At 66.1% G+C, this 26199-nt stretch overlaps 1 protein-coding gene across 1 annotated transcript in view; it reads right to left on the bottom strand.

The window, feature by feature from the left end:
- Positions 1-25814, bottom strand: part of LOC120394854 (laminin subunit beta-2-like) — a 57422-nt gene extending 31608 nt beyond the window's left edge. The window contains 15 exon segments of the mRNA XM_039519018.1: positions 1143-1295; positions 1745-1901; positions 4306-4385; positions 4461-4573; positions 5566-5745; positions 6800-6988; positions 8253-8373; positions 8726-8928; positions 9314-9377; positions 14356-14544; positions 14979-15052; positions 15451-15574; positions 17112-17275; positions 24589-24636; positions 25680-25814. Coding sequence (XP_039374952.1) covers positions 1143-1295; positions 1745-1901; positions 4306-4385; positions 4461-4573; positions 5566-5745; positions 6800-6988; positions 8253-8373; positions 8726-8928; positions 9314-9377; positions 14356-14544; positions 14979-15052; positions 15451-15574; positions 17112-17275; positions 24589-24619 — 1842 coding nt within the window. The 5' untranslated portion in view covers positions 24620-24636; positions 25680-25814.
- Between the last annotated feature and the right edge of the window lie 385 nt (positions 25815-26199).

Genomic DNA, 26199 nt, shown 5'->3' on the forward strand with positions numbered 1-26199 from the left:
GTGGTGGGAGGATTTCAGCAGACACTACCGTGCGCAGCTACAGCACGGCGTCACGGGGCTCTCCCCTCGCCTCACTAGCCCCCTCCCCAAGAGGTGGGCACAGTGGTCAGGGAAGAACCCCCCGTGGGCCTAGCGCTGTTCACTGGGGGGGAGCGGTCCCTGCGCAGCAGTCAGGGCTCTGCCTCCGTGGGAATTCTGTCCATCCCTGCCTCAGTTTCCCCTGGGTGCTGCAGTGCTGGGTGCTCTCTGGTGGCGGGGCTCCTGCCGCCTGGCCTCGGGCCCCGGACCCAGCAACCAGAGAGTGTGGCTGCCCTGCCCGGGGACCCAGCCGTGACTGCCCAGCTGGGAACAGAGGGCGGGGGGGCGGGGGGGTTAAGCACTGGCTGCGGGAAGCGGGTGCCCCTGGGGGTCCGGCAGGGGATCAGACAGACGGGAGGCAGAGTGGGAGCCCAGGGGGTCTCTACAGCTTGGCTGGGCTCTGCGGGAACTGTCCTTTCTCCGGGCTCCCCTGGGGCTGCCTGCGCTGGGTTCAGGGGACTGATGAGCCGGGCTGGGCCCACGCTGCCTGTCTCTCTGCTGGCGCTGGCAGAGGGGGGCTCCTCCCTAGGGTGCTCCGAGTCTCTGCCCGGCTCTGTCTCAGGGGGACTTGCTGAGCAGAGCTCGTGGGCCAGAGCAGTGGGATGGAGCCCAGAGGCCCGAGCGGGACCCCTGGGGCTCTGGCCCACTACAGGGGGCCCCCAGAGCCGGTCCCAAAGCTGGGGCCATGCCAGACGGGCTGGGCAGAGCTCCCAGGGGTCTGTCTGCACTTGAGGGCCAGCGCTGGCACAGCTGCGGCGCTGTGGGCCGACCAGAGGGGCGCTGCCATTAGCCCCACATCCCGAGGCAGCAGCTGGGTGTAGGGCAGACCCCCCATCGGCCTAGCGCTGTGCACAGCGGGGCAGGTCGGCTGGGCATCGGCGCCCCCCGAGCACTGGAGCAGGTGTAGGCCTGGTGGGGCCGCATGGGCGACCTTGGGGGAGGAATGGGACCCGGGGGGCTGGCCCAGGGGACTGTTTGAGAACTGGGGCATAGCCCCAACCCTGTGGATCTGTGACACCCACCACCCTCCCCCATTCCTCTACCCCAACCCCCCCGCCTCTCACCTTGTGCTGGGGCTGCCGGCCACGCCGGGACAGAGCTCGGTGCTGCAGGAGCCGCATGGCTCTGCGCTGGCGCTGCAGACGCCCCTTCCGCCCGTTTGGGAGCCCGCTGGAATACTCCAGGCAGTCCGGGGGGGCCTCGGGGCGCAGTGCTCCCTGCAACGGGCCAGGGTCAGCCTGGCAGAGCGCCGGGGCACCCCAGGGGGGGACTGATGAGGGGGCAGGAGGCTGCCGAGGGGGGCTGGGGTTAGCCCGAGGAGACCCCGTGACCACGGCAGGCTCTGGCTGGCCAGAGGGACGCTGACACCCGGCTGCTGCTGGGTCCTGTTGCTCAGTGGGGGGCACAACCCCCAGCCCAGACCCCAGCCTGGCACCAGAGACTGTGCCCCACAGTCATGGAACTGCACTCAGGAGGGGCACTGAGCCCTGGCCCCACTCAGCCCTGGACCCTGCACGCTGCCCCCCTCAGCCCCGGGACCCATGGGTAGCCCCCCCCCAGCCCCAGGATCCCATGTGCTGCCCCCACCTCAGCCCCAGGACCCTGCCCCCCTGGCACCCCCACCCCCTCCCCCCGCAGCAGCCCAGCGTCTGGTGCCCGCACTCACCGGCAGCGTGGGGTGGCTGGGCGCGTGGCCTGTGGCATGCTCTGCCTCGTAGCTGTAGTAGTCCAGGGGTGCACAGAAGTAGCCGGGTTGCACCTGGTCACACTGGCGCCCGATGAGGTGGGGCCGGCAGGGGCACAACCCGTCCTCCATGGAGCACCTGGGGGCGGCACAAGCCCTGTCCGTCCTGGGCTAAGGGAGCCTGCCCTACCCTGTCCGTGTGTCCGGGGGAGCCGGCCCAGCCCAGGGCACATGTCTGTGTGTCTGCCCCAGGGCAGAGGCCGTGGGGGAGGGGTGAAAGGCCAGCCTGTTACCAACCAGCCCTGAGTGCCCTGGTTCCACCCCACAGCTTGTGTCCCACCCCCGGGGGGATGAACTGGGCATGGTCTTACTGTCTTCTCCAAAGACTGTGTGTGCCTCAGTTTCCCCTGTGTGTTACTCAGGTCTGTGACCCCTAGAGGCCAGGTGGGGCTGTGATGGCCAGGCCCCCTCCTCTGCCAGGATCAGCCTGGGGGGTTGGTGCAGCCCGGGTGACCGGCTGGCCCGGGGAACAGAAAGGAAAGAGGGGCAAGGGGTGTGAGGGAGGGTTGCCAACTCTCCAGGGTTGGCCTGGAGTCTCCCGAATCGGCATCGGTCTCCCGGTGACTATTGCAAGCCATCCGGCAGTTCTACGCCTGGTTCCCGCCCACCACCCGTCCGTCACCCAGCTAGCGACCGGGGGGGCCTTGCTCCCTCTGGGGGTGGGGCTCCAGTCAAAGCCAGGCGGCTGGAGGCTCAGAGGTGCGGTTCCAGGAGGCGAGGGGGGGGGAGAAGGGGGTTCCTCCCAGGGGCCGAGAGAGCCCGGGGCCTGGGAGTGCCTGACACCCGGCACCCCTGAGCCACGGTGCCACCACTGCCCCATGCCCTTCCCCCCGGTCATGGCACTGCCAGCGCCCCCCCGGCCATGGTGCCGCCCCCTTCCCCACCCGGTCGTGGTACCGCCCGCTGTGCCCACTCCCCCAGCCATGGTACTGACCCATTCCCCCCCGGCCATGGTACTGCCTGCTGTGCCCACTCCCCCCGGCCGTGGTACCACCCCCTTCCCCCCAGCCGTGGTACTGACCCATTCCCCCGGCCATGGTACTGCCACCTCCCCCAGCTGTGGTACCGCCCGCTGTGCCCACTCCCAGCCGTGGTACCACCCCTTCCCCCAGCCGTGGTACTGCCCCTCCCCAGCTGTGGTAGCACCCGCTCTGCCCTCTCCCCAGCCGTGGTACCGTCCTCCTCCAGCCATGGTACCGCCCCTTCCCCGGCCATGGTACTTCCTCCCTCCCAGCTGTGGTACCGCCCACTGTGCCCACTCCCTCCAGCTGTGGTACTGCCCCCCAGGGCTGCCCAGAGGGGGGGGCAATTTGCCCAAGGCCCTGGGCCCCGCAGGGGCCCCCACGAGAATACAGGATTCTATAGTATTGCAACTTTTTTTTATGGAAGGGGCCCCCGAAATTGCTTTGCCCCAGGCCCCCTGAATCCTCTGGGTGGCCCTGTTGCCCCCTTTCCCCACCAGCCGTGGTACCGCCCACGGTGCCTGCTTCCCCTAACTGTGGTACCGCCTCCCCGGCTGTGGTACCGCCCCTTCCCCATGGTACCACCCCTTCCCACCCAGCCATGGCACCGCCCCTTCCCCATGGTACCACCCCTTCCCACCCAGCTGTGGTACTGCCTCCTTCCCCGGACATGGTACCGCCCCCTTCCCCCCCCCAGGCCGTGTTACTGCCTGTGACGAATTGGGGCTGTTCTTAACGTTTCCCCTGGATACTGTGGGGGGGCCTCAGGTTCTGGCCAACCCTCTGTCTCCTGGCAACTAATGGCTGGGCCCTTCCCCCCGCCAGGGGATGCTAAAGGTGGGGGAGAACAAGGGGATCAGGTGCCTCCTGGCCCGGAAAAGGGACACAGCCCAGAGAGGAGGGGCTGGGGGGGGGTTTCAGTTTGGGGCTGGCTGGGAAATGGAGAGGGGCGCCCCCCCCAACGGGGCTGTGGCCTCCCTGGGGCCCCAATGGACCTAACTCAAGGGGGTCCTGCTGTCTGTGCCAGCAAGGCCTGTCCTGGACTGTGTCCCTGTCATCTAATAAACCTTCTGTGTTACTGGCTGGCTGAGAGTCCTGGTGCATCGCAGGAACCCGGGGGGGCCGGGCCTGGTCTCCCCCCCTCCATGACACTGCCCCCTCCCCTCCCAGCCGTGGTACCACCTGCTGTGCCCCCTCCCTCCAGGCCGTGGTACCACCTGCTGTGCCCGCTCCCCCCAGCCATGGTACTGCCCCCTCGCCCCCGGCCGTGGTACCACCCGCTGTGCCCCCTCCCCCCCGGCCGTAGTACCACCCGCTGTGCCCGCTCCCCCCAGCCATGGTACCGCCCCATTCCCCACCCCAGCCCTGGGACTGCCCGCCCCAGCCATGGTACCGCCCCAGCCGTGGTACCACCCCTTCCTCCCCCCGGCCGTGGTACTGCCCCCTCCCTCCCGGCCGTGGTACCACCCGCTGTGCCCACTCCCCCCAGCCGTGGTACCCCCCCCCGGGGCACATGCCTACCTGTTGCTGTGGGCGCCCCCCAAGTCACAGGCACAGGGCCGGCAGCCGGCCATGTCGTTGCTCAGGCCCCAGAACTCGGGCTGTGGGGAGAGCTGGGTCAGACACTGGGTGGGTCCCACCGGGGGCCGGGGAGGGGCAGGGCACAGGGCACTCACCAGGCACTGGTTGCAGTACCGGCCGCTGACAAAGCGCTTGCAGTAGCAGTCTCCATTGATGTGGTCGCAGGGGGGGCTGCCCGCGATGATGCCCCGAGGGTCGCACCTGCAGGCTGGGCACAGACACAGCAGCTTACCCAGCAGGGCCCGAGCCCACGGCCCCCACGAATATCCCAACCTCACCCTCGTGTGAGGCCTGGCACACACACAGCTCTGGGGATGCCCGAGGGGTTGTCCCACGCAGCACATGGGGCCCTGCCCGCCAGCGGCTGTCCTGAGGAGCCATGTCCCCCGGGGCCCTGCAGCACGGCCAGGCTGGGTGGCTGGGATGAAGTGGGCATGTTCTTACCATCTTCTCTGAATGCTCTGTGTGTGCCTCAGTTTCCCCTATGTGTTACTCAGGTATCTAGGAGGTGGGACAAGGGGGGTGATGTCTGCAGCGACCCCTAGAGGGCAGGTGTGGATCCTGACAGGCTGCAAAGAACAGCCGACACTCGTAGCCTGGCAACTGCTGGCTGGGCCCCCTCCTCTGCCAGGATCAGCCGGGGGTGTTGGTGCAGCCCGGGTGACCTGCTGGCCCGGGAAAGGGGCAACAGGCGTGAGGGAGGCCAGGCAGTTGGAAGGGGTCAGTCCCCTGCATAGGGGCTGGAACTAGGGGGCTGCAGCACCCCCTGGCGTGACAGGATTTCCATCATGTCCAGGGTTTGGTTCCACGGCTCAGTCGTCTTCCCCCCGCACCTCGCCGTACACTGCTCCAGCGCCCCGGGGGTCCAGGGGAAGCAGGCCCTGGGTCTCCCCAAGCTGGACTCTGCTGCAGGCACCTGCTCCCTGTTCGACGCTGGGTTCCCGACGTCCGTGTCACACGCTGGCTGCGGGGCGGGGGGAGAGGGCCCGTTGGGGGCATGTGAGGCTCCCTGGGGTCCCGTCCAGGGGGACTCGCTGCAGGGAGCGAACGGGGTGACCATGGGGCTGAAAGCACCGACGCCGAGAGGCTCCTTGCCCTGGTGAGTGCGGCCCTGAGCGGAGATGCTGCCCCAAGTCCTGCCTGGCTTCACTCCAAGCAGTGCCAAGGCCGTGCCCGTGCCGTGCCCCCGCCCACACTCACGCTGGCAGCCCTGCGGGTCGGTGCGGCTCAGCCCGTAGCAGGCCTCCTTGCAGCTGTCGCAGCGCACGCCCTGGACGTGCTCCTTGCAGCGGCACTGCCCAGCGATCATGCCCAGTGCCACGTCCGTGTGGCTGTCACACACTCCACCGTCCAGGGAGCCCACCGGGTCACAGTCACAGGCTGCCAGCACAGGGGAAGAGAGCGGGAGTCACACGCCAGGAGCCAGCTCTGGCCCCGCCCGGATGCCAGCGACTGGCACCGCAGTGACCCCGAAGCAGGTGGCACTGCCAGGGCAGCCAGGATCAGACATGCCGGGCAGAGCGGGGCAGGGACGGGGGAGCTACAGTCGGTGGGGTAGAGAGGGCAGCCGAGTGCCTCAGCACAGCCAAACCCCCGGGCACACGCCCAGGCCAGGGAGTGGAGCGTGGGGGCTGCCTTGGCGTGAGCCCCCTGCGCAGCACTGTAGCCAAAGGGCTCATGCGCTCCCTGACCGCATCCCGGGACCGTGACCAACATGGGTGATATGTGCCTCAGTTTCCCCAGGTGTTGTCCTGCCGCACTGAGCGCCACATGAAGTGTGGGCCACGCAGCTAGCTGGGGAGACGCATGGGGCAGCAAGGCCTAGGGGGACCCAACAGACAATGGGAACCCCAAGGACCTCGTGAGGCTGCAGACGGAGAACGAGGGGGCGATGCCAGGCGAGCGCAGAGAACAGGGGAGCCCCTGGCGTTGAGACATGGGAGAGACGAGGAGGGAGGCCGAGATGGGCTGGCCAGGCTGCCCCTTCGCTGCTCCCCGCTGAGCCAGGACTGGAACCCGGCCCCGGCCGCGCGGCACAGGGGGACGCTCCGAGCAGGGGCTCACTCAGTGGCCTGGCCGGGCCGAGCTCCCCGGCGCGGCAGGGGCTGCAGCTCAGTCTCGGAGGCAGGGAGCAGCCAGCCTCACGATGCGCAGCGGTGACCCCAGCCCAGGAGCCGTGCAGTGCCCTGGCCTCCCCCCCGGCACAGGCATGTGTCAGGGGGCCCGTCTGGGCTGGGAGCAGACCCGGGGACAGCACACGACTAGTGGGGGCCTGGCGAGCCCCTGGAGACCCTGAGAGAGAGGATGCCCCCCTGCGCTGTGGGCACCCGGCCGGCCCCAGCTCTAGCTTCAGAGGAAGGGGAGCAAAGCCCCAGACCCCCGGGGGCGACTCCGCCCGCTGCAGGCTGCCCAGGCCCGTCCGCCGGGCACTCACGGACGCAGGCGCTGCTGGCCCGGATGTCGGCCCGCGGGCTGTGGTAGTAGAAGGGTTTGCAGAGCTGGCAGCTGCGGCCCATCGTGTTGTGCTGACAGTCGTCACAGACGCCCCCGCTGGCGTTGCCCGTGGCCAGGTACACGGCCATGTCGAAGTGGCACCGGCGCGAGTGCTGGTTACAGTTACACCCTGCGAGACACCGGTGCCATGCGGTAACCCAGCCCCCGGCCACGCCGCCCAGCCCCTGGCCCCACCACCCAGCCCCCGACCACGCCGCCTGGTCCCCGGTCACACAGCCCAGCCACGTCGCCCAGCCCCAGCCACACCGCCCGGCCCCGGCCACGCCACCAGGCCAGGCCGCCCGGCCCTGGCCCCACCACCCAGCCCCGACCACGCCGCCTGGTCCCGGCCATGCCACCCAGCCACACCGCCCAGCCCTGGCCATGCCGCCCGGCCCCGACCACGCCACTCGGCCCCCGGGCACGCCTCGCGGCCCCTGGTGACACAGCCCATCCACGCTGCCCGGCCCCCAGCCACGCCACCCGGCCAGGCCGCCCAGCCCCTGGCCCCACCACCCAGCCCCCGACCACGCCGCCTGGTCCCCGGCCATGCCACCCAGCCACACCGCCCAGCCCTGGCCATGCCGCCCGGCCCCCGACCACGCCACTCGGCCCCCGGCCACGCCACCCGGCCACACCGCCTGACAACAGACTGGTTCCTCAACACCGGCCCGGGCACACTCACCCCCTGGGCACTGCCCCCCAGTGCACTTGCTTCATTAGGCGTGAAAGCAGGCAGGGGGCAGAGCCGTGGGGAAGGGGCGGGGAGAGCTGTAGGGAAGTAGGGGGGGCAGAGCTGCGGAGACGGGGAGGCAGAGCCGCGGGGAAGTGCGGGGGGCAGAGCCGTGGGAAGGGGGAGAGCTGTAAGGAAGTAGGGGCAGAGCTGCGGAGAAGGGAGGCAGAGCCGCGGGAAGTAGGGGCAGAGCCGTGGGGAAGGGGCGGGAGAGCTGTAGGGAAGTAGGGGGCAGAGCTGCGAAGAAGGGAGGCAGAGACGCGGGGAAGTAGGGGGGGCAGAGCTGCGGAGAAGGGGAGGCAGAGCCGCGGGGAAGGGGGGGGAGAGCTGTAAGGAAGTAGGGGGGGCAGAGCCGCAGGGAAGTGCGGGGGGCAGAGCCGTGGGGAAGGGGGGGGAGAGCTGTAAGGAAGTAGGGGGGGCAGAGCCGCAGGGAAGTGCGGGGGGCAGAGCCGTGGGGAAGGGGGGGGAGAGCTGTAAGGAAGTAGGGGGGGCAGAGCCGCAGGGAAGTGGGGGGGCAGAGCCATGGGGAAGGGGGGGCAGAGCCGTGGGGAAGGGGGGCCGAGCCGTGGGGAAGGGGGGGCAGAGCCGTGGAGAAGCGGGGGCAGAGCCGTGGGAAAGGGGGGGCAGAGCCGTGGGGAAGGGGGGCCGCCTGCTCTCTCACCTTGGCAGGCGTGCGGGTCGGTGCCCCCGGCAGGGCGCCAGGGCCGGTCCTGGTAGAAGTCCTGGCACCGCTCGCAGTTCAGGCCCGTGGTGTGGTGCCTGCAGACGCAGCGGCCATGAATCTGTGGGAAAGGCGGCGATGGGGCCCAGGTCAGCTGTGGCCCCTGGTCCACGTGAGACACTGCCACGGCCCCAGGCTGGCCCCTGCCCCCTCATGTCAGGGGCCCAGGGCCTTCAGCTGCCTTCAGCAGGCCACACGCCAGGCCTGAGTGGGTCTCGTCTGCACTGGGGCACAGGGACCTCTGAGGCCACCCCACACCCCCTGACACCCGCCTGCTGCCCCAGGAATCATGGGCACAGCAGCCACTCAGGGCTCCCCGCTTGGCTGTGCCTGGCTGCCTTGTGGTAGGTCTTGGGGTGAGGCTCTGCCCCCTTACTTCCCCCTCCCCCTGGGGTGGAGCCATGCCCCCTTACCATGCCCTCCACGTTGGCCTGGGCGCCGGGGGCGGGCGCGCACTCGGAGGCGTGGCCGTAGCAGAAGCAGCTCCCGCGCAGCACCAGCTCGTAGAGGGCGTAGTAATACTTGTGCAGCACCTGGCGCCGCGAGTCCAGCAGGTTGTCGCCCAGCGTGTGCAGCTTGGTCAGGTTCACCCGCAGGTTGGTGACACGCAGCAGATCTGGGGGCAGGGGGAGCTTAGCACTGGCCCCCCTCCTGGCCCCGCTACCCACCCCAGCCCCCAACCTCCCAGCCCCTGCTGCTCCCAGTCTCCCCCAGCCCCTGCACTGCCTTGCCCTGATGCCTCCCACTTTCCTCAGCCCCCGGCTATGGTGCCCAGTTACCACCCGCATGCCCCTGTCTCCAACACTCCTGGGGCCCCTGCAACCCCCCAGGCCTGCCTGTGCCTCCCCTGCCATGGGCATCTCCCTGCACCACCCGCGGCTCTGGACCCGGTGCCCCACGGCGCCGCCCACGGCTCTGGACCCGGTGCCCCAGGGCTGCAAGCTCTAGGGCAGGGATTCCAGCCCGTCCTCCCGGCCGAGCCCCCCGCCTCGTGCCCCTACCCTGGATGGCTGGGCTGTACGGATCCTCCACTGGGATGGACGGGTCCAGGACCTTGAAAATCACCTGGGAGATAGGTGAGGGGCAGCATGAGACCCCAGAGAGCCCCCAGCCCCGGCCTGCCCCCAGCTCCCCACCATGCCCCAGGGTGACAAAAGAGGGTGACGTTATGCGTGTAATATAATCTCTCATTGAAAGGTGACAGGGCCAGAAAGAGTTAATTACCTCCCAGACTGACCTGACCCAGGGCCAAGTTTAAAGACTTGTTAGGAAGATCTGTAAATGAATGAACCATTATCTTTGATCGGGGGAGGTCCCGGATGACTGGAAAAAGGCTAATGTGGTGCCCATCTTTAAAAAAGGGAAGAAGGAGGATCCAGGGAACTACAGGCCAGTCAGCCTCACCTCAGTCCCTGGAAAAATCATGGAGCAGGTCCTCAAGGAATCAATCCTGAACCACTTAAAGGAGGGGAAAGTGATCAGGAACAGTCAGCATGGATTCACCAAGGGCAAGTCATGCCTGACTAACCTAACTGCCTTCTATGAGGAGATAACCGGCTCTGTGGATGAGGGGAAAGCAGTGGATGTGTTATTCCTTGACTTTAGCAAAGCTTTTGATATGGTCTCCCACAGTATTCTTGCCAGCAAGTTAAAGAAGTATGGGCTGGATGAATGGACTATAAGGTGGATCGATGGTCGGGCTCAACGGGTAGTGATCAATGGCTCCATGTCTAGTTGGCAGCCGGTTTCAAGCGGAGTGCCCCAAGGGTCGGTCCTGGGCCGGTTTTGTTCAATATCTTCATTAATGATCGGGATGATGGGATGAATTGCACCCTCAGCAAGTTTGTAGATGACACTAAGATGGGAGGAGAGGTAAATACACTGGAGCAGGGCCGGCTTTAGGAAGTGCGGGGCCCAATTCAAACAGTTTCGACGGGCCCCAGCAAGGATGACTTAAAAAAAATAAACGTAAAAAACCACGGGGGGGCTTGTACTCACCGGGCGGTGCTCCGAGTCTTTGGCAGCACTTCAGCGGTGGGTCCTTCACTTGCTCCAGGTCTTCGGTGGCACTGAAGGACCCACCGCCGAAGTGCCGCTGAAGACCCAAAGCGCTGCCAGGTGAGTAAAAATTGGAAGGGATTCTCACTGGGTGTGGGGCCCTCTTAGGCGCGGGGCCCGATTCAGGGGAATTGGTGTGTAGTGAGTCGGCCTGGCTCCCGGCCGCACCGGAGAGAGAGGAACCAGAACAGCCACCTCAGTGGGCGGAGCCATCACCACCTGTCCCTGCCCCCCGGAAGTCAAGGGGCGGGACAGGAAGTATAAAGGCCCGGCCCCAATGCTCAGTTGGAGCCCGGCGGCCGGAGAGGACAGACGCTCCTGCCCGATCTCCTGCTAGACCGAGCCTTGCCCGAGCTCCTGCTAGACCAAGCCTTCCCCGAGCCAGGTATCCGGAGGTGGACGGACCGAGCCTTCCCCGAGCCAGGTACCCGGAGGAGGACTGGCCGAGCCTTCCCCGAGCCAGGTACCCGGAGGAGGCCTTCCCCGAGCCAGGTACCCGGAGGAGGACTGACCGAGCCTGCCCCGAGCTCGGTACCCCGAGGAGCTGTTGGAGCATCCCCCCGACCCAAGTCCGGAGGAGCCGCCTGAGCTAGCCGGCTCTCAGCATGGCGAGGAGCCCATGGTGTTGGACCCAGCGCCCGACCCCAGAGACGAGCAGGTACCCGAGGAGGGGGAGATGGAGTGGAGCCCGGGGGTAGCCGACCCCTGTCAGGCTGAGGGCACTGACATGCCCATGTCAGTGTGTTGCGGTCAGGACCCCACTGACCGGCGGCAGTGATAGCCGCTACTAGGGCCCCGGGCTGGGACACAGTGGAGTGGGTGGGCCTGTGTCCCCCCTGCCACCCCACTCACGGGTGGCAGACTCCCCCTCCCACCAGCGTTTAGGCAGAGAAGCCTGCACTTACCTGCTGTGGCTCAGCGCCTGACACACGGGCCTGAGCCCCTGTATTGTGGTGACTACTCAGCTCCTGCTACCAGGAACTGAGCCCTGGACTAATGCTGGCTGCTCAGCCCTGACTGAGGGCTTGGAGCTTAAATCACTAACCCGGTCTGCTCAGCCCCTGCCTGAGGGTCTGGGCTAGAACTGCTGGTTGTTGCCCCACCCTGACTGAGGGCCCGGGCTTTCTGACTGTGTTATTGCTCAGCTCCTGCTGTAAGGACCTGAGCCCCTTGAACTATTATTTGCTGCCCCGCCCTGACGGAGGGCCTGGGTTTATCTCAGTGACTCTGTGTGCTCAGCCCGGACTGAGGGTCTGAGCTTAGAACTGTTATGTGCTGCCCCGCCCTGACTGAGAGCGTGGGCCTTATTGACTGTTTGCCTTTTGTTCAGCCCGCCTGAGGGGCGGAACCCCTGGACCTTCGGAGACTGATAACGAACTTAGGCCGTGTAGCGAGTCGGCCTGGCTCCTGGCCGCACCTGAGAAGGCCGAGCCCCCCCGCACCGGACTGTTACATGGTGGAATAGGCCTAAAGCCAGCCCTGCACTGGAGGGTAGGGATAGGGTCCAGAGTGACTGTGACGTTATTGATATAAATTGGGACCATATAGAACATGGGTTGCAACCAAGGTCCTGTAGTGGCACCAAATCTGATGTAAAGGGGGTCATATGAGGTGTCTAAGACCAGGTTATGGGTTGCTGGTTATGATTATGCTGTCTGTATGTCTGTATCATTTTTAGTTGAAGTTATGAATGTTGGCTCTATGCTGTCTGTATTTCAAGTTGGTGCTGTGCTTCTGGAGCAAGCATCCCAGACAAGCTGGTGTTAGCTCTGCCTAGCCTGCTTGATGGCCCATTAAGGACCATCAGCTACACAATTGACCCATGGAGAGAAGGCAAACACGCCTTGTGACTCAGCAAGGTATGCAGAGACTTGTCCATGTGACTGCAGACTCCATTTTGCTGGAATTTTCCACAGTAAAGACAAAGAGATTCTTACACCTGGAAAAGCCTATATAAGGCTGATGCTTAATCTCCATCTTGTCTTCAATCCTGCTTCTACCTCTGGAGGGACTTTGCTACGAACTGAAGCTCTACACAAGGGACTGAGGACCCATCCCAGCGGGGGATGTTCCAGAGACTTAATTTGAACCTGCAGTTTACTCCAGCACTGCTGCAAGCCTGAACTAAGAAGTTTGCCATTACTGTATGTAATTGATTCCATTTAACCAATTCTACCTCTCATCTCTACCTTTTTCCCTTTGTAAATAAACCTTTAGATTTTAGATTCTAAAGGATTGGCAACAGCGTGATTTGTGGGTAAGATCTGATGTGTATATTGACCTGGGTCTGGGGCTTGGTCCTTTGGGATCGAGAGAACCTTTTCCTTTTATTGGGGTGTTGGTTTTCATAACCATTCATCCCCAGGACGAGTGCACTGGTGGTGATACTGGGAGACTGGAGTGTCTGAGGGAATTGCTCGTGTGACTTGTGGTTAGCCAGTGGGGTGAGACCAGAGTCCTCTTTGTCTGGCTGGTTTGGTGCCTTAGAGGTGGAAAAACCCCAGCCTGGGGCTGTGACTGCCCTGTTTGAGCAATTGGTCCTGATTTGGCACTCTCAGTTGGGTCCCGCCAGAATCGCTCCGTCACAGTGACCTAGACAAATTGGAGGATTGGGCCAAAAGAAACCCAATGAGGTTCAACAAGGACAAGTGCAGAGTCCTGCACTTAGGACGGAAGAATCCCATGCACTGCTACAGACTAGGGACCGAATGGCTAGGCAGCAGTTCTGCAGAAAAGGACCTGGGAGTTACAGTGGACGAGAAGCTGGATATGAGTCGGCAGTGTGCCCTTGTTGCCAAGAAGGCTAACGGCATTTTGGGCTGTATAAGTAGGGGCATTGCCAGCAGATCGAGGGATGTGATCATTCCCCTCTATTCAGCACTGGTGAGGCCTCATCTGGATACTGTGTCCAGTTGTGGGCCCCACACTACAAGAAGGATGTGGAAAAATTGGAAAGAGTCCAGCGGAGGGCAACAAACATGATTAGGGGGCTGGAGCACATGACTTATGAGGAGAGGCTGAGGGAACTGGGATTGTTTAGTCTGCAGAAGAGAAGAATAAGGGGGGATTTGATAGCTGCTTTCAACTACCTGAAAGAGGGTTCCAAAGAGGATGGATCTAGACTGTTCTCAGTGGTGGCAGATGACAGAACAAGGAGTAATGGTCTCAATTTGCAGTGGGGCAGGTCTAGGTTGGATATTAGGAAACACTATTTCACTAGGAGGGTGGTGAAGCACTGGAATGGGTTCCCTAGGGAGGTGGTGGAATCTCCTTCCTTAGAGGTTTTTAAGGTCAGGCTTGACAAAGCCCTGGCTGGGATGATTTAGTTGGGGTTGGTCCTGCTTTGAGCAGGGGATTGGACTAGACACCTCCTGAGGTCCCTTCCACCCCTGATATTCTATGATTGTATGATTAATAGAGCTTTGAAATGCAGCCGGCATTGTTAGAGGTAGAAGGGTAGATGTTTGCTCAGGTCTTGTGATGTCAGCAAACAAGTCTTGTCTATTACTATGGCTTTGATTCAAAGACCAAAAAAGGAATATTAACATTTAGAAAGACACTTGAGGGAAATAGTATTATTGTCCATATGTCTCTTGGAAGGTTGTGGTAACCTGTATCTGAACGGTTTAATGGCTAAATTACCCAGTGCTAATTGCCAGGATGTTCGGAAGACAGAAAGTTAAGCCTATTGTTTGCTCAGGCCAAAAGGCTGCTGGAAATATATAAAAACCCTGGGACACGATCCTACATCATCTCAGATCTGCTTTGTGTTTCAAGAGGGGGAAACCCTGAGTCATAAGGATTGAGATCCCCAGTCACTGACTGGAGTCACCCTGAATATGGACATTGGACTATAAACCTCAGTAAATTAAACTCAGGCAGCGTGAGACCCCAGAGCCCCCCCAGCCCCGGCCTGCCCCCGGCCCCCCCCATCCCGTTCCCCAGGGCGATAGGTGAGGGGCGGCGTGAGACCCCAGCTCCCCACCTCGCCATGGCTGGAGGGTTCGATCTCGGAGTAGCGCTGCTCACAAAGCACCTGGTCCACGCGGCCTGACGCCTGCACAGCCACGTCTGGGAACAGCCGGGAGCAATTGTAGCCGAAGTAGCGATAAACCTTCCAGGTGCGGCCGAAATCCGCCGAGCGCTCAACCAGCATGGCCGCCGGGCGGAAGGTCTGGGGGAGAGACACAGAGCGGCTGGGCGCACCGCAGCAGGGCCCCGGGCGGGGTGTCGGGGGAGATGAGCTGGGTGCCCCCCAGAATGGCCCCGGGCAGGGTGTCAGGGGAGGGGAGCTGGGTGCCCCCCAGCATGGCCCCGGGCAGGGTGTCTGGGGAGGGGAGCCGGGTGCCGGGCGGGTGTCAGGGGAGGGGAGCTGGGTGCCGGGCGGGCGTCAGGGGAGGGGAGCTGGGTGCCGGGCGGGTTTCAGGGGAGGGGAGCTGGGTGCCCCCCAGCATGGCTGCCCAACCCTGCAGAGCCAGGCCTGGGACCAGTGGGACGGCTGCTCTTCGGCAGGGTTGGCCCTGCTGTCCCCACCCCCAGCCCAGGGGACTAGGCCTCTGGATCCCCCCCGAGCTCCCCTCCCACCTCCCCAGCCCAGGGCCCAGTTACCTTAAATTTCATGATGAGGTGGGTGAAGTGGAACTCGGCCTCCAGGTCCAGGCGGATGCTGACGTGCTCCACGCCTGCGGAGACGGGGCGGGGTCACCCCCATGCACCAGCCCCCGGGGAGACAGGACGGGATGGGGTCACCCCCATGCACCAGCCCCCGGGGAGACAGGACGGGACGGGACGGGGTCACCAGCCCCTTTGCCACCTCCACATCCCAAGCTGTGGTCACTCCCAGCAGAGGCAGGTGTGGTGGCTGCGGCCAGGGGCCTCTCACCCAGCCTGGCGGTCCTGGCATTGGGGGGTCCCGAGGAGCCGTCTCCCGGCCCAGGCTCTCCTGAGGGTCCCCCGTGACTCCTGCAGCCCGGGGCAGCGCAGGCCAAGCATGGGCCATGACCCCTTCCCTCCCCGCTAGTCTGGGCTCCCTCCACTTGCAGGGGAGCCTCTCTCCATGGCCCCGAGGGCCGCCCCTCACCATTCTCCGACTGCCACCAGGTGGGGTGCCCGTCCCGGCCGCTGAGGTACAGCACGTTCTGGATGAGGTGGCTGTTGCGCAGAGACGGGGACCGGGAGTCGCAGGAGAAGCATTTCTCCGAGTCCTGCAGCACAGAGAGGGTCCCAGTGCTGTCCCTGCCCCACGGCACAGCCCCCGCAGCAGGGGCAGACCGGGCTCTGGGGCTGCCTCTGCTCAGCGCCTGCCCTTGGACAGACAGACAGACTCACCCCCGGACACGCAATCCAGACCCGCGGACGGACGGACTCGCACACCCACGGATCCAGGCAGACAGACGGACGGACACAACCACCTTTTCAGCCGGACAGACGGACACATACACACACCCACAGATCCAGGGGACAGATGGACAGACACACACACACACACAGCCGGACAGCCGGACTCACGTGCACACGCAGAGCTGGACAGATGGACTCACTGTCACGGAGTGTGGGGGAGTCAGGGCCCTGCACCCCACTCCCTGTGATTCCCTGGGACTCTCAGCCAGCCAGTAAAACAGAAGGTTTATTAGCCGACAGGAACACGGTCCCACAGCGTGTAGGTACAACCAGAACCCCTCAATCAAGTCCTTCTGGGGGGTTCAGGGAGCTTAGACCCCAGCTTGGGGTTCCCTGCATTGCACCACCCAGCCCAAAACTGACCCTAAAATATCCCTCCAGCAGCTTTCTCCCCCCTCCCCTCTGCTCCTCCTCTCCTTTGTTCAGTCTCTCGAAGGTGTCACTTCTCCCCACCCCGCTCCTGGCTCCGGTTACAGCTCAGGGAGCTTCCTTCTCATCCCCAATGTAACTCCCAGGCCACATTCCCAGGTCAAATCCACCCTGCTCCCTGCTCCATCACACTCACACGCACACACGCAGATCCAGGGGACAGACGGACTCACACACACACTCAGAGCCGGACAGAGACTCACACACACACGCAGAGCTGGACAGAGACTCACACACAGATCCAGAGGACAGATGGACAGACACAACCACCAGTTCAGGCGGACTGACGGATACACACACACACATCCAGACAAACTTGTACACACCCACAGATCCAGGGGGCCAGATGGACACACACACACACACACACACACACACACAGATGGACAGACGGACTCACACACACATGCAGATCCAGAAGACAGACGGACTCACGCACACACGCACAGCCAGAGAGATGGACTCACACGCACACACAGACCCAGAGGACAGACAGACTCACGCACACACGCAGACCTGGAGGACAGACGGACTCACGCACACACGCAGAGCCAGACAGACAGACTCACGCACACACACACGCTGACCCTGGCCCGCCCGCAGACTCTGCCAGCCCGGCTGAGCTGAGTGTTTGGGGCTGGGCACAGGGGACCGAGCCCCCGTCTCCCTTGGCCCGGCTGGCGGGTGCCGGTGAGAGCGCAGGGCTGGTTGCCCTGGATGGGAGGGGCCTGGCTCAAGCCAGCGGGGGCTGGGGGCAGAGGGCCCTGCCCCCCAGGTGCCCAGGCAGAGCGACGGGCAGCGGGCAGCTGTCCACGCCGCACGCAGAGACCACTGTTGGGCCAGGAGCCAGGCCGCACAGCACCCGGAGGGTGGGGCACTGCCCCGGGCACGGCGGGCACGGCGGGCGGGTACCTGCAGGTGGCTGACGATGCAGTACTCCTGGGGCCCCCACAGCCCACACGTGGACGTGGCGCTCAGGTTCTGGGCCCGCCCGATGAGCAGGTTCCCGGTGGCCGGGTGGCAGCTGCCCGTGGAGCAGCCTGGCTCGTCCTGGCTCGCCGCACCGGGCACCTGGCCTGGAGAGACAGACGGACTCACGCAGGCGGGCGCTCTGACAGGGCCTAAGCCCCAGCCCCCACATATGCCCCTGCCCCTGCACGGGCCCGGGCTCACCCCTTCGTCCCCCCCGCGCACCCCTCCCCCCCACACCTACCCCTATGCAACCCCTCCCCCTGTGCACCCCCTGCGCGCACCTTCCCCTGTGTAACCCCATACCCCTCCTCCCACACACACTGCCCCATGCACCCCCACCCTCCCCACACCTCCCCTATGCAACCCCGCACCTCCCCTGCACACCCTCCCCTGTGCACCCCTGCGCACACCTTCCCTGTGTAACCCCATACCCTCCTCCCACACACACTGCCCCCATGCACCCCCACCCCTCCCACACCTACCCCTATGCAACCCCGCACCCTCCCCACACCTACCCCTATGCAACCCCGCACCCTCCTGGCACACCCTCCCCTGTGCACCCCTGCGCACACCTTCCCTGTGTAACCCCGCACCCTCCTCCCACACACACTGCCCCCATGCACCCCCACCCCTCCCCACACCTCCCCTATGCAACCCCGCACCTCTCCCCTGCACACCTCCCCTGTGCACCCCTGCGCACACCTTCCCTGTGTAACCCCGCACCCTCCTCCCACACACACTGCCCCCATGCACCCCCACCCTCCCCACACCTCCCCTATGCAACCCCGCACCTCCCCGCGCACCCTCCCCACACCTACCCCTATGCAACCCCGCACCTCCCTGGCACACCTCCCCTGTGCACCCCTGCGCACACCTTCCCCTGTGTAACCCCGCACCCTCCTCCCACACACACTGCCCCCATGCACCCCACCCTCCCCACACCTCCCCTATGCAACCCCGCACCTCTAGCCCTGCACACCCTCCCCTGTGCACCCCTGCGCACACCTTCCCTGTGTAACCCCGCACCCTCCTCCCACACACACTGCCCCCATGCACCCCACCCTCCCCACCCCTCCCCTATGCAACCCCGCACCCTCCCCGCGCACTCCTCCCCACACCTACCCCTATGCAACCCCGCACCTCCCTGGCACACCCTCCCCTGTGCACCCCTGCGCACACCTTCCCTGTGTAACCCCGCACCCTCCTCCCACACACACTGCCCCCATGCACCCCCACCCTCCCCACACCTCCCCTATGCAACCCCGCACCTCTCCCCTGCACACCCTCCCCTGTGCACCCCTGCGCACACCTTCCCTGTGTAACCCCGCACCCTCCTCCCACACAAACTGCCCCCATGCACCCCCACCCTCCCCACACCTACCCCTATGCAACCCCGCACCCTCCCTGGCACACCCTCCCCACACCTACCCCTGTGCACACCTTCCCCTGTGTAACCCCGCACCTCCTCCCACACACACTGCCCCCATGCACCCCACCCCTCCCACACCTACCCCTATGCAACCCCGCACCCTCCCCACACCTACCCCTATGCAACCCCGCACCTCCCCTGCACACCCTCCCCTGTGCACCCCCTGCACACCTTCCCTGTGTAACCCCGCACCCTCCTCCCACACACACTGCCCCATGCACCCCACCCCTCCCCACACCTACCCCTATGCAACCCCGCACCTCTCCCCTGCACACCCCTCCCCACACCTACCCCTATGCAACCCCGCACCTCTCCCCTGCACACACCTCCCCTGTGTAACCCCGCACTCTCCTCCCACACACACTGCCCCCATGCACCCCACCCCTCCCCACACCTCCCCTAGGCAACCCCGCACCTCTCCCCTGCACACCTCCCCTGTGCACCCCTGCGCACACCTTCCCTGTGTAACCCCGCACCCTCCTCCACACACACTGCCCCCATGCACCCCCACCCTCCCCACACCTACCCCTATGCAACCCCGCACCTCTCCCCTGCACACCCTCCCCTGTGCACCCCTGCACAGCTTCCCTGTGTAACCCCATACCCTCCTCCCACACAAACTGCCCCCATGCACCCCCACCCTCCCCACACCTACCCCTATGCAACCCCGCACCCTCCTGGCACACCCTCCCCACACCTACCCTGTGCACACCTTCCCCTGTGTAACCCCGCACTCCCTCCTCCCACACACACTGCCCCATGCACCCCCACCCTCCCCACACCTACCCCTATGCAACCCCGCACCCCTCCCCACACCTACCCCTATGCAACCCCGCACCTCTCCCCTGCACACCTCCCCTGTGCACCCCTGCACACCTTCCCTGTGTAACCCCGCACCTCCTCCCACACACACTGCCCCATGCACCCCACCCCTCCCCACACCTACCCCTATGCAACCCCGCACCTCCCCTGCACACCCCTCCCCACACCTACCCCTATGCAACCCCGCACCTCTCCCCTGCACACCCCTCCTGTGCACCCCTGCGCACACCTTCCCCTGTGTAACCCCGCACTCCTCCTCCACACACACTGCCCCCATGCACCCCCACCCCTCCCACACCTACCCCTATGCAACCCCGCACCTCCCTGGCACACCCTCCCCTGTGCACCCCTGCACACCTTCCCTGTGTAACCCCGCACCCTCCTCCCACACACACTGCCCCATGCACCCCCACCCCTCCCGCCACCTCCCCTATGCAACCCCGCACCTCCTCCTGGCACACCTCCCCTGTGCACCCCTGCACACACCTCCCCTGTGTAACCCCATACCCTCCTCCCACACACACTGCCCCCATGCACCCCCACCCCTCCCACACCTACCCCTATGCAACCCCGCACCTCTCCCTGGCACACCCTCCCCTGTGCACCCCCTGCGCACACCTTCCCCTGTGTAACCCCGCACCCTCCTCCCACACACACTGCCCCCATTCACCCCACCCTCCCCACACCTACCCCTATGCAACCCCGCACCCCTCCTGCACCCTCCCCACACCTACCCCTATGCAACCCCGCACCTCCCCTGGCACACCCTCCCCTGTGCACCCCTGCGCACACCTTCCCTGTGTAACCCCGCACTCTCCTCCCACACACACTGCCCCCATGCACCCCCACCCTCCCACACCTACCCCTATGCAACCCCGCACCCTCCCTGGCACACCTCCCCTGTGCACCCCTGCGCACACCTTCCCTGTGTAACCCCATACCCTCCTCCCACACACACTGCCCCCATGCACCCCACCCCTCCCACACCTCCCCTATGCAACCCCGCACCTCTCCCCTGCACACCTCCCCTGTGTAACCCCGCACTCTCCTCCCACACACACTGCCCCCATGCACCCCCACCCTCCCCAAACCTACCCCTATGCAACCCCGCACCTCTCCCCTGCACACCCTCCCCTGTGTAACCCCATACCCTCCTCCCACACACACTGCCCCCATGCACCCCCACCCTCCCCAAACCTACCCCTATGCAACCCCGCACCTCTCCCCCTGCACACACCTCCCCCTGTGTAACCCCGTACCCCTCCTCCCACACACACTGCCCCCATGCACCCCCAACCCTCCCCCCACACCTACCCCTATGCAACCCCGCACCTCTCCCCCTGGCACACCCCTCCCCCTGTGCACCCCCTGCGCACACCTTCCCCTGTGTAACCCCATACCCCTCCTCCCACACACACTGCCCCCATGGACCCCACCCCTCCCACACCTACCCCTATGCAACCCCGCACCTCTCCCCTGGCACACCTCCCCTGTGCACCCCCTGCACACCTTCCCTCTGTAACCCCATACCCCTCCTCCCACACACACTGCCCCCATGCACCCCCACCCTCCCCACACCTCCCCTATGCAACCCCGCACCTCTCCCCTGCACACCCCTCCCCACACCTACCCCTGTGCACACCTCCCCTGTGTAACCCCATACCCCTCCTCCCACACACACTGCCCCCATGCACCCCCACCTCCCCACACCTACCCCTATGCAACCCGCACCTCTCCCCTGGCACACCTCCCCTGTGCACCCCCTGCACACCTTCCTGTGTAACCCTGCACTCTCCTCCCACACACACTGCCCCCATGCACCCCCACCCCTCCCCACACCTACCCCTATGCAACCCCGCACCTCTCCCTGGCACACCTCCCCTGTGCACCCCTGCGCACACCTTCCCTGTGTAACCCCGCACCCTCCTCCCACACACACTGCCCCCATGCACCCCCACCCTCCCCACACCTACCCCTATGCAACCCCGCACCCTCCCTGGCACACCCTCCCCACACCTACCCCTGTGCACACCTTCCCCTGTGTAACCCCGCACTCTCCTCCCACACACACTGCCCCCATGCACCCCCAACCTCCCCACACCTACCCCTATGCAACCCCGCACCTCTCCCCTGGCACACCCTCCCCTGTGCACCCCTGCGCACACCTTCCCTGTGTAACCCCATACCCTCCTCCCACACACTGCCCCCATGGACCCCCCTCCCCACACCTACCCCTATGCAACCCCGCACCTCCCCTGGCACACCTCCCCTGTGCACCCCTGCACACCTTCCCTGTGTAACCCCATACCCTCCTCCCACACACACTGCCCCCATGCACCCCCAACCCTCCCCACACCTACCCCTATGCAACCCCGCACCTCCCCTGCACACCCCTCCCCACACCTACCCCTGTGCACACCTTCCTGTGTAACCCCATACCCTCCTCCCACACACACTGCCCCCATGCACCCCACCCTCCCCACACCTACCCCTATGCAACCCCGCACCTCTCCCCTGCACACCTCCCCTGTGTAACCCCGCACCTCCTCCCACACACACTGCCCCCATGCACCCCCACCTCCCCACACCTACCCCTATGCAACCCCGCACCTCCCCTGCACACCTCTCCCCTGTGCACCCCTGCCACACCTTCCCTGTGTAACCCCATACCCTCCTCCCACACACACTGCCCCCATGCACCCCCACCCTCCCCACACCTACCCCTATGCAACCCTGCACCTCTCCCCTGCACACCTCCCCTGTGCACCCCTGCGCACACCTTCCCTGTGTAACCCCATACCCTCCTCCCACACACACTGCCCCCATGCACCCCACCCTCCCCACACCTCCCCTATGCAACCCCGCACCTCTCCCCTGCACACCCTCCCCACACACCTACCCCTGTGCACCCCACGTACCCTCCTCACACTTCCTCCCACACACCCCTCCTGTGTAACCCCATACCTCCTCCCACACACACTGCCCCCATGCACCCCCACCGCTCCCACACCTACCCCTATGCAACCCCGCACCTCTCCCCTGGCACACCCTCCCCTGTGCACCCCTGCACACCTTCCCTGTGTAACCCCGCACTCTCCTCCCACACACACTGCCCCCATGCACCCCCACACCTACCCCTATGCAACCCCGCACCTCTCCCCTGCACACCCCTCCCCACACCTACCCCTGTGCACACCTCCCCTGTGTAACCCCGTACCCCTCCTCCCACACACACTGCCCCCATGCACCCCCACCCTCCCCACACCTACCCCTATGTAACCCCGCACCTCTCCCCTGCACACCCTCCCCACACACCTACCCCTGTGCACCCCCACGTACCCTCCTCACACTTCCCTCCCCCACACACCCTCCCCTGTGCACCCCTGCGCACACCTCCCCTGTGTAACCCCATACCCTCCTCCCACACACACTGCCCCCATGCACCCCCACCCCTCCCCACACCTACCCCTGTGCACCCCCACATACCCCTCCCCTCACACTTCCCTCCCCCGCACACACCCTCCCCTGGGCACCCCCCGCACCAACACTGGGTCCCAGACCCGCTGACCCGGCAGGGAAGCACCATGACCCTGAAAGCCCCCCACGCAGCAGCCTGTGATGGGGGGAGCAAAGGCCTTTGTCTGGCCTGCCATGACTGCCCCCCTCCCCGACTCTGCCCTGCCCCTGCCAATGATTAACTAGTGAGGCCCTGCCCAGGGACACACTCCACACCCTCGGGAGCAGGGCCCCACCTGGGCATGACCTGGGGAGTCCCCAGCACCGGGGCAGAGCAGGGGGTGGGGGAGGGGTCAGTGGGGGGGCTCTGCGTAGCCCCCTGCTCTGTCTCGGACCGGCCGCCAGGCAGCACCAGGCACCGGGGGCAGGGGGCTCGGGGCTGCCCTGGCCGTGCCCGTCCCCGTCCCGGGAGCTGTGAGCACGGTCAGGCGCTGCCCTAATTCCGCTGCCGGGGCTCAGCGGAGCCAGGACGTCTGGGGATTTACGGCTCAGCTTCAGGGGCACTTTGCCACGTGGGGAAGGAGCGGGTACAACCCCCCGCCTCCATCCGGCCCCCACCCTCAGGGCCCCCCGCCTCCATCCGGCCCCCACCGGGCCCCCGCCCTCAGGGCCCCCCGCCTCCATCTGTCCCCCTCTGGGCCCCCGCCTTCAACTGGGCCCCCGCCCTCAGGGCCCCCCACCTTCAACTGGACCCCACTGGGCCTCGCCTCAGGGCCCCCACCTTCATCTGGCCCCACCGAGCCCCCGCCTCCATCCAGCCCCACCAGGCCCCTGCCCAAAGGCCCCCGCCTCCATACGGCCCCACGGGTCCCCGCCTCAGGGCCCCCGCCTCCATACGGCCCCCACTGGGCCCCGCCTCAGGGCCCCCGCCTCCATCTGGTCCCCACTGGCCTCGCCTTCATCCGGCCCCCACTGAGCCCCCGCCCCATCCAGCCCCCACCGGGCCCCCGCCTCAGGGCCCCACCTTCAACCTTCCGGCAGGCCCCACCCCTCAGAGCCCCACCTCCATCTGGCCCCACCAGGCCACCGCCTACATCCAGCCCCCACCAGGTCCCTGCCCTCAGGGCCCCGCCTCCATCCGGCCCCCACTGGGCCCTCGCCTCAGGGCCCCACTGGCCCCCGCCCCCAGGGCCCCCGCCCTCAGGGCCCCGCCTCCATCCGGCCCCACCAGCCCCCGCCCTCAGGGCTCCCCACCTTCATCTGGCCCCACCGAGCCCCGCCTCCATCCGGCCCCACCGAGCCCCCGCCTCAGGGCTCCCACCTTCATCTGGCCCCCCACCGAGCCCACGCTCCACGGCCCCCACCAGGCCCCCGCCTCCCCACCAGGCCCCGCCTCAGGGCCCCGCCCCATCTGCCCCCACTGAGCCCCCCCCCCATCCAGCCCCCACCGGGCCGTCCTCAGGGCCCCACCTCATCATCCGGCCCCACCGGGCCCCTGCCTCCATCCAGCCCCCACCAGGCCCCCGCCCTCAGGGCCCCCCGCATCCATCCGGCCCCCACTGGGCCCCCGCCGCCATCCAGCCCCACCGGGCCCCGCCAGGGGCGCCCAGGGCACATGGTGCACAGCCGGGGTCTGCGGCCGGCGCTGCCCGCCTGCCCTGGGAGGGGAGGGGAGAACGTGCCCGGGGCTGCGTGTGAGCGGGGACTTACCCAGCAGCAGGAGAGTGAGCAGCAGCTCCATGGGCCCGGGGGTCCGGCCTGGGGAGAGCGAGGGGAGAGGGTTACGCCGGGCTGGCTGGGCTGGGTGAGGGGAGTGTGGGTGGAGGTCAGAGCTGCGGGGAGCCGTGGGCCCAGGGTGCAAAGGGCGGAGGGGAAAGAGACTGGGGGTGATGGGAAGGGGGGGGGGACAGGGCTCCCAGTGGCCCAGGCCTCCTTCCTGCCAGCCCCGCAGGTGGGAGGTGCCAGGGCTCCCTGGTACTGCTAACGCCCGACGCCGGGGCTTGGCCACAGTCAGCAGAGCCAGGGCGCCCGTGGGGCTGGCTGCCCCAGAGGTCAGGCGCTGCTCAGCCACCCCCAGGACAGCACCTCACCTTGCCAGGCCTCTCCCTGCTGCCCCCCTGCGGAGCTGGGGGGTCAGGGGCAGGCGGGAGCTGCCTGTGGCTGGGGGGTCCCACGTCTCGGAACAGGCGCATGTGCCCCGAGCCAGCGCCAGCCCCAGTGAGGGCAAAGTGCCCCGGTGGGCAGTGCCACCCCGCCAGTGGCATGAGGGGAGCTGCCAGGCTAACCTGGGGCCGGGCATGCCAAGCAGCCAGCACAACTCCTAGCAAGAATTGGAGCAGGAGACAGGGATCCCGGACACCTGGGTTCTCTTCCTGGCGCTGCCCCGACTGATGTGAGGTGCTGAGCAAGCCCATTCCCCTCAGTCTGATCCCTCGCTGCCCCGGGCACCCTCCTGCCAGCTCACCCGCACTGGGCACCGGGCTCGGGGCTGGAGGAGAAATCCAGGCAGCTTGAGCAGTAATGTCGCTGCCGGGGCCAGGCACCTTAGGGCCGCGTGCAGCCCCCTCCTGCTCGCCCCAGAGCCGCCCCGGTACTCACGTCTGAGCGGTGCAGCCCGCGGCCCTGGCAGCCGCTCCCCACTACGCGCGGGGGGACGGGGGAGCTGGCTGCAGGCGGGGCGGAGGCGGCCCCCGAGAGCGCCCCTCCTGCTCCTGCGAGTCCCCGAGCCCTGGGCGGGCAGCGTGAGAACTCGGAGCACAAAAACAAGCTGGCAAACAAGGGAAGCGATGGGTAAAACTCACCCGGCTCCTCTCCCAGGCGCAGGGAGGCCGGGACAGAGCGATTCTTATTCAAATCGGCGCTGGGGCTGTGAAAGGGGCTAACGGTCTCCAGGCTACGGGAATGTCACAGCCGATTCTTTCTGCTCGGCAGTGCACACAGGCCAGCCGGGGCGGGGACGACCGGCCTCTGGGCCCTGGGCCGGCCCCGGCCAGGCTGACCCAGGCCAGGCTCCCAGCTCACGAGGGGCTACAGTTACCGTCAAGCCGGTCGCCCTGTGGGGTGTGAGCCGAGGGAGCTGCTCCGGTCTCGCCACCTCCTGGGGCACACGGCGGGTGCAGACACCTGGCTCCCCCGGCCACGCTGGGGGGAGAGGGCCCACTCCTTGCCCCCCGCTGGCCTCAAGCCCCAAAGCGTGGGAAGCGGGGCCCGCCCAGGGCCGGGGCGAGGGAGAAAGGAGCAGGCCCGTTCCCAGGGTGCTGGCCCCAGCCAGGCAGGAATGTGCGTGTTGTGTCTTGCAGCAGGCTCTCCGGTGCAAGCTGC

The sequence above is a fragment of the Mauremys reevesii genome, unplaced genomic scaffold (assembly GCF_016161935.1).
Source record: "Mauremys reevesii isolate NIE-2019 unplaced genomic scaffold, ASM1616193v1 Contig80, whole genome shotgun sequence".
Classification (NCBI taxonomy): Eukaryota; Metazoa; Chordata; order Testudines; family Geoemydidae; genus Mauremys; species Mauremys reevesii.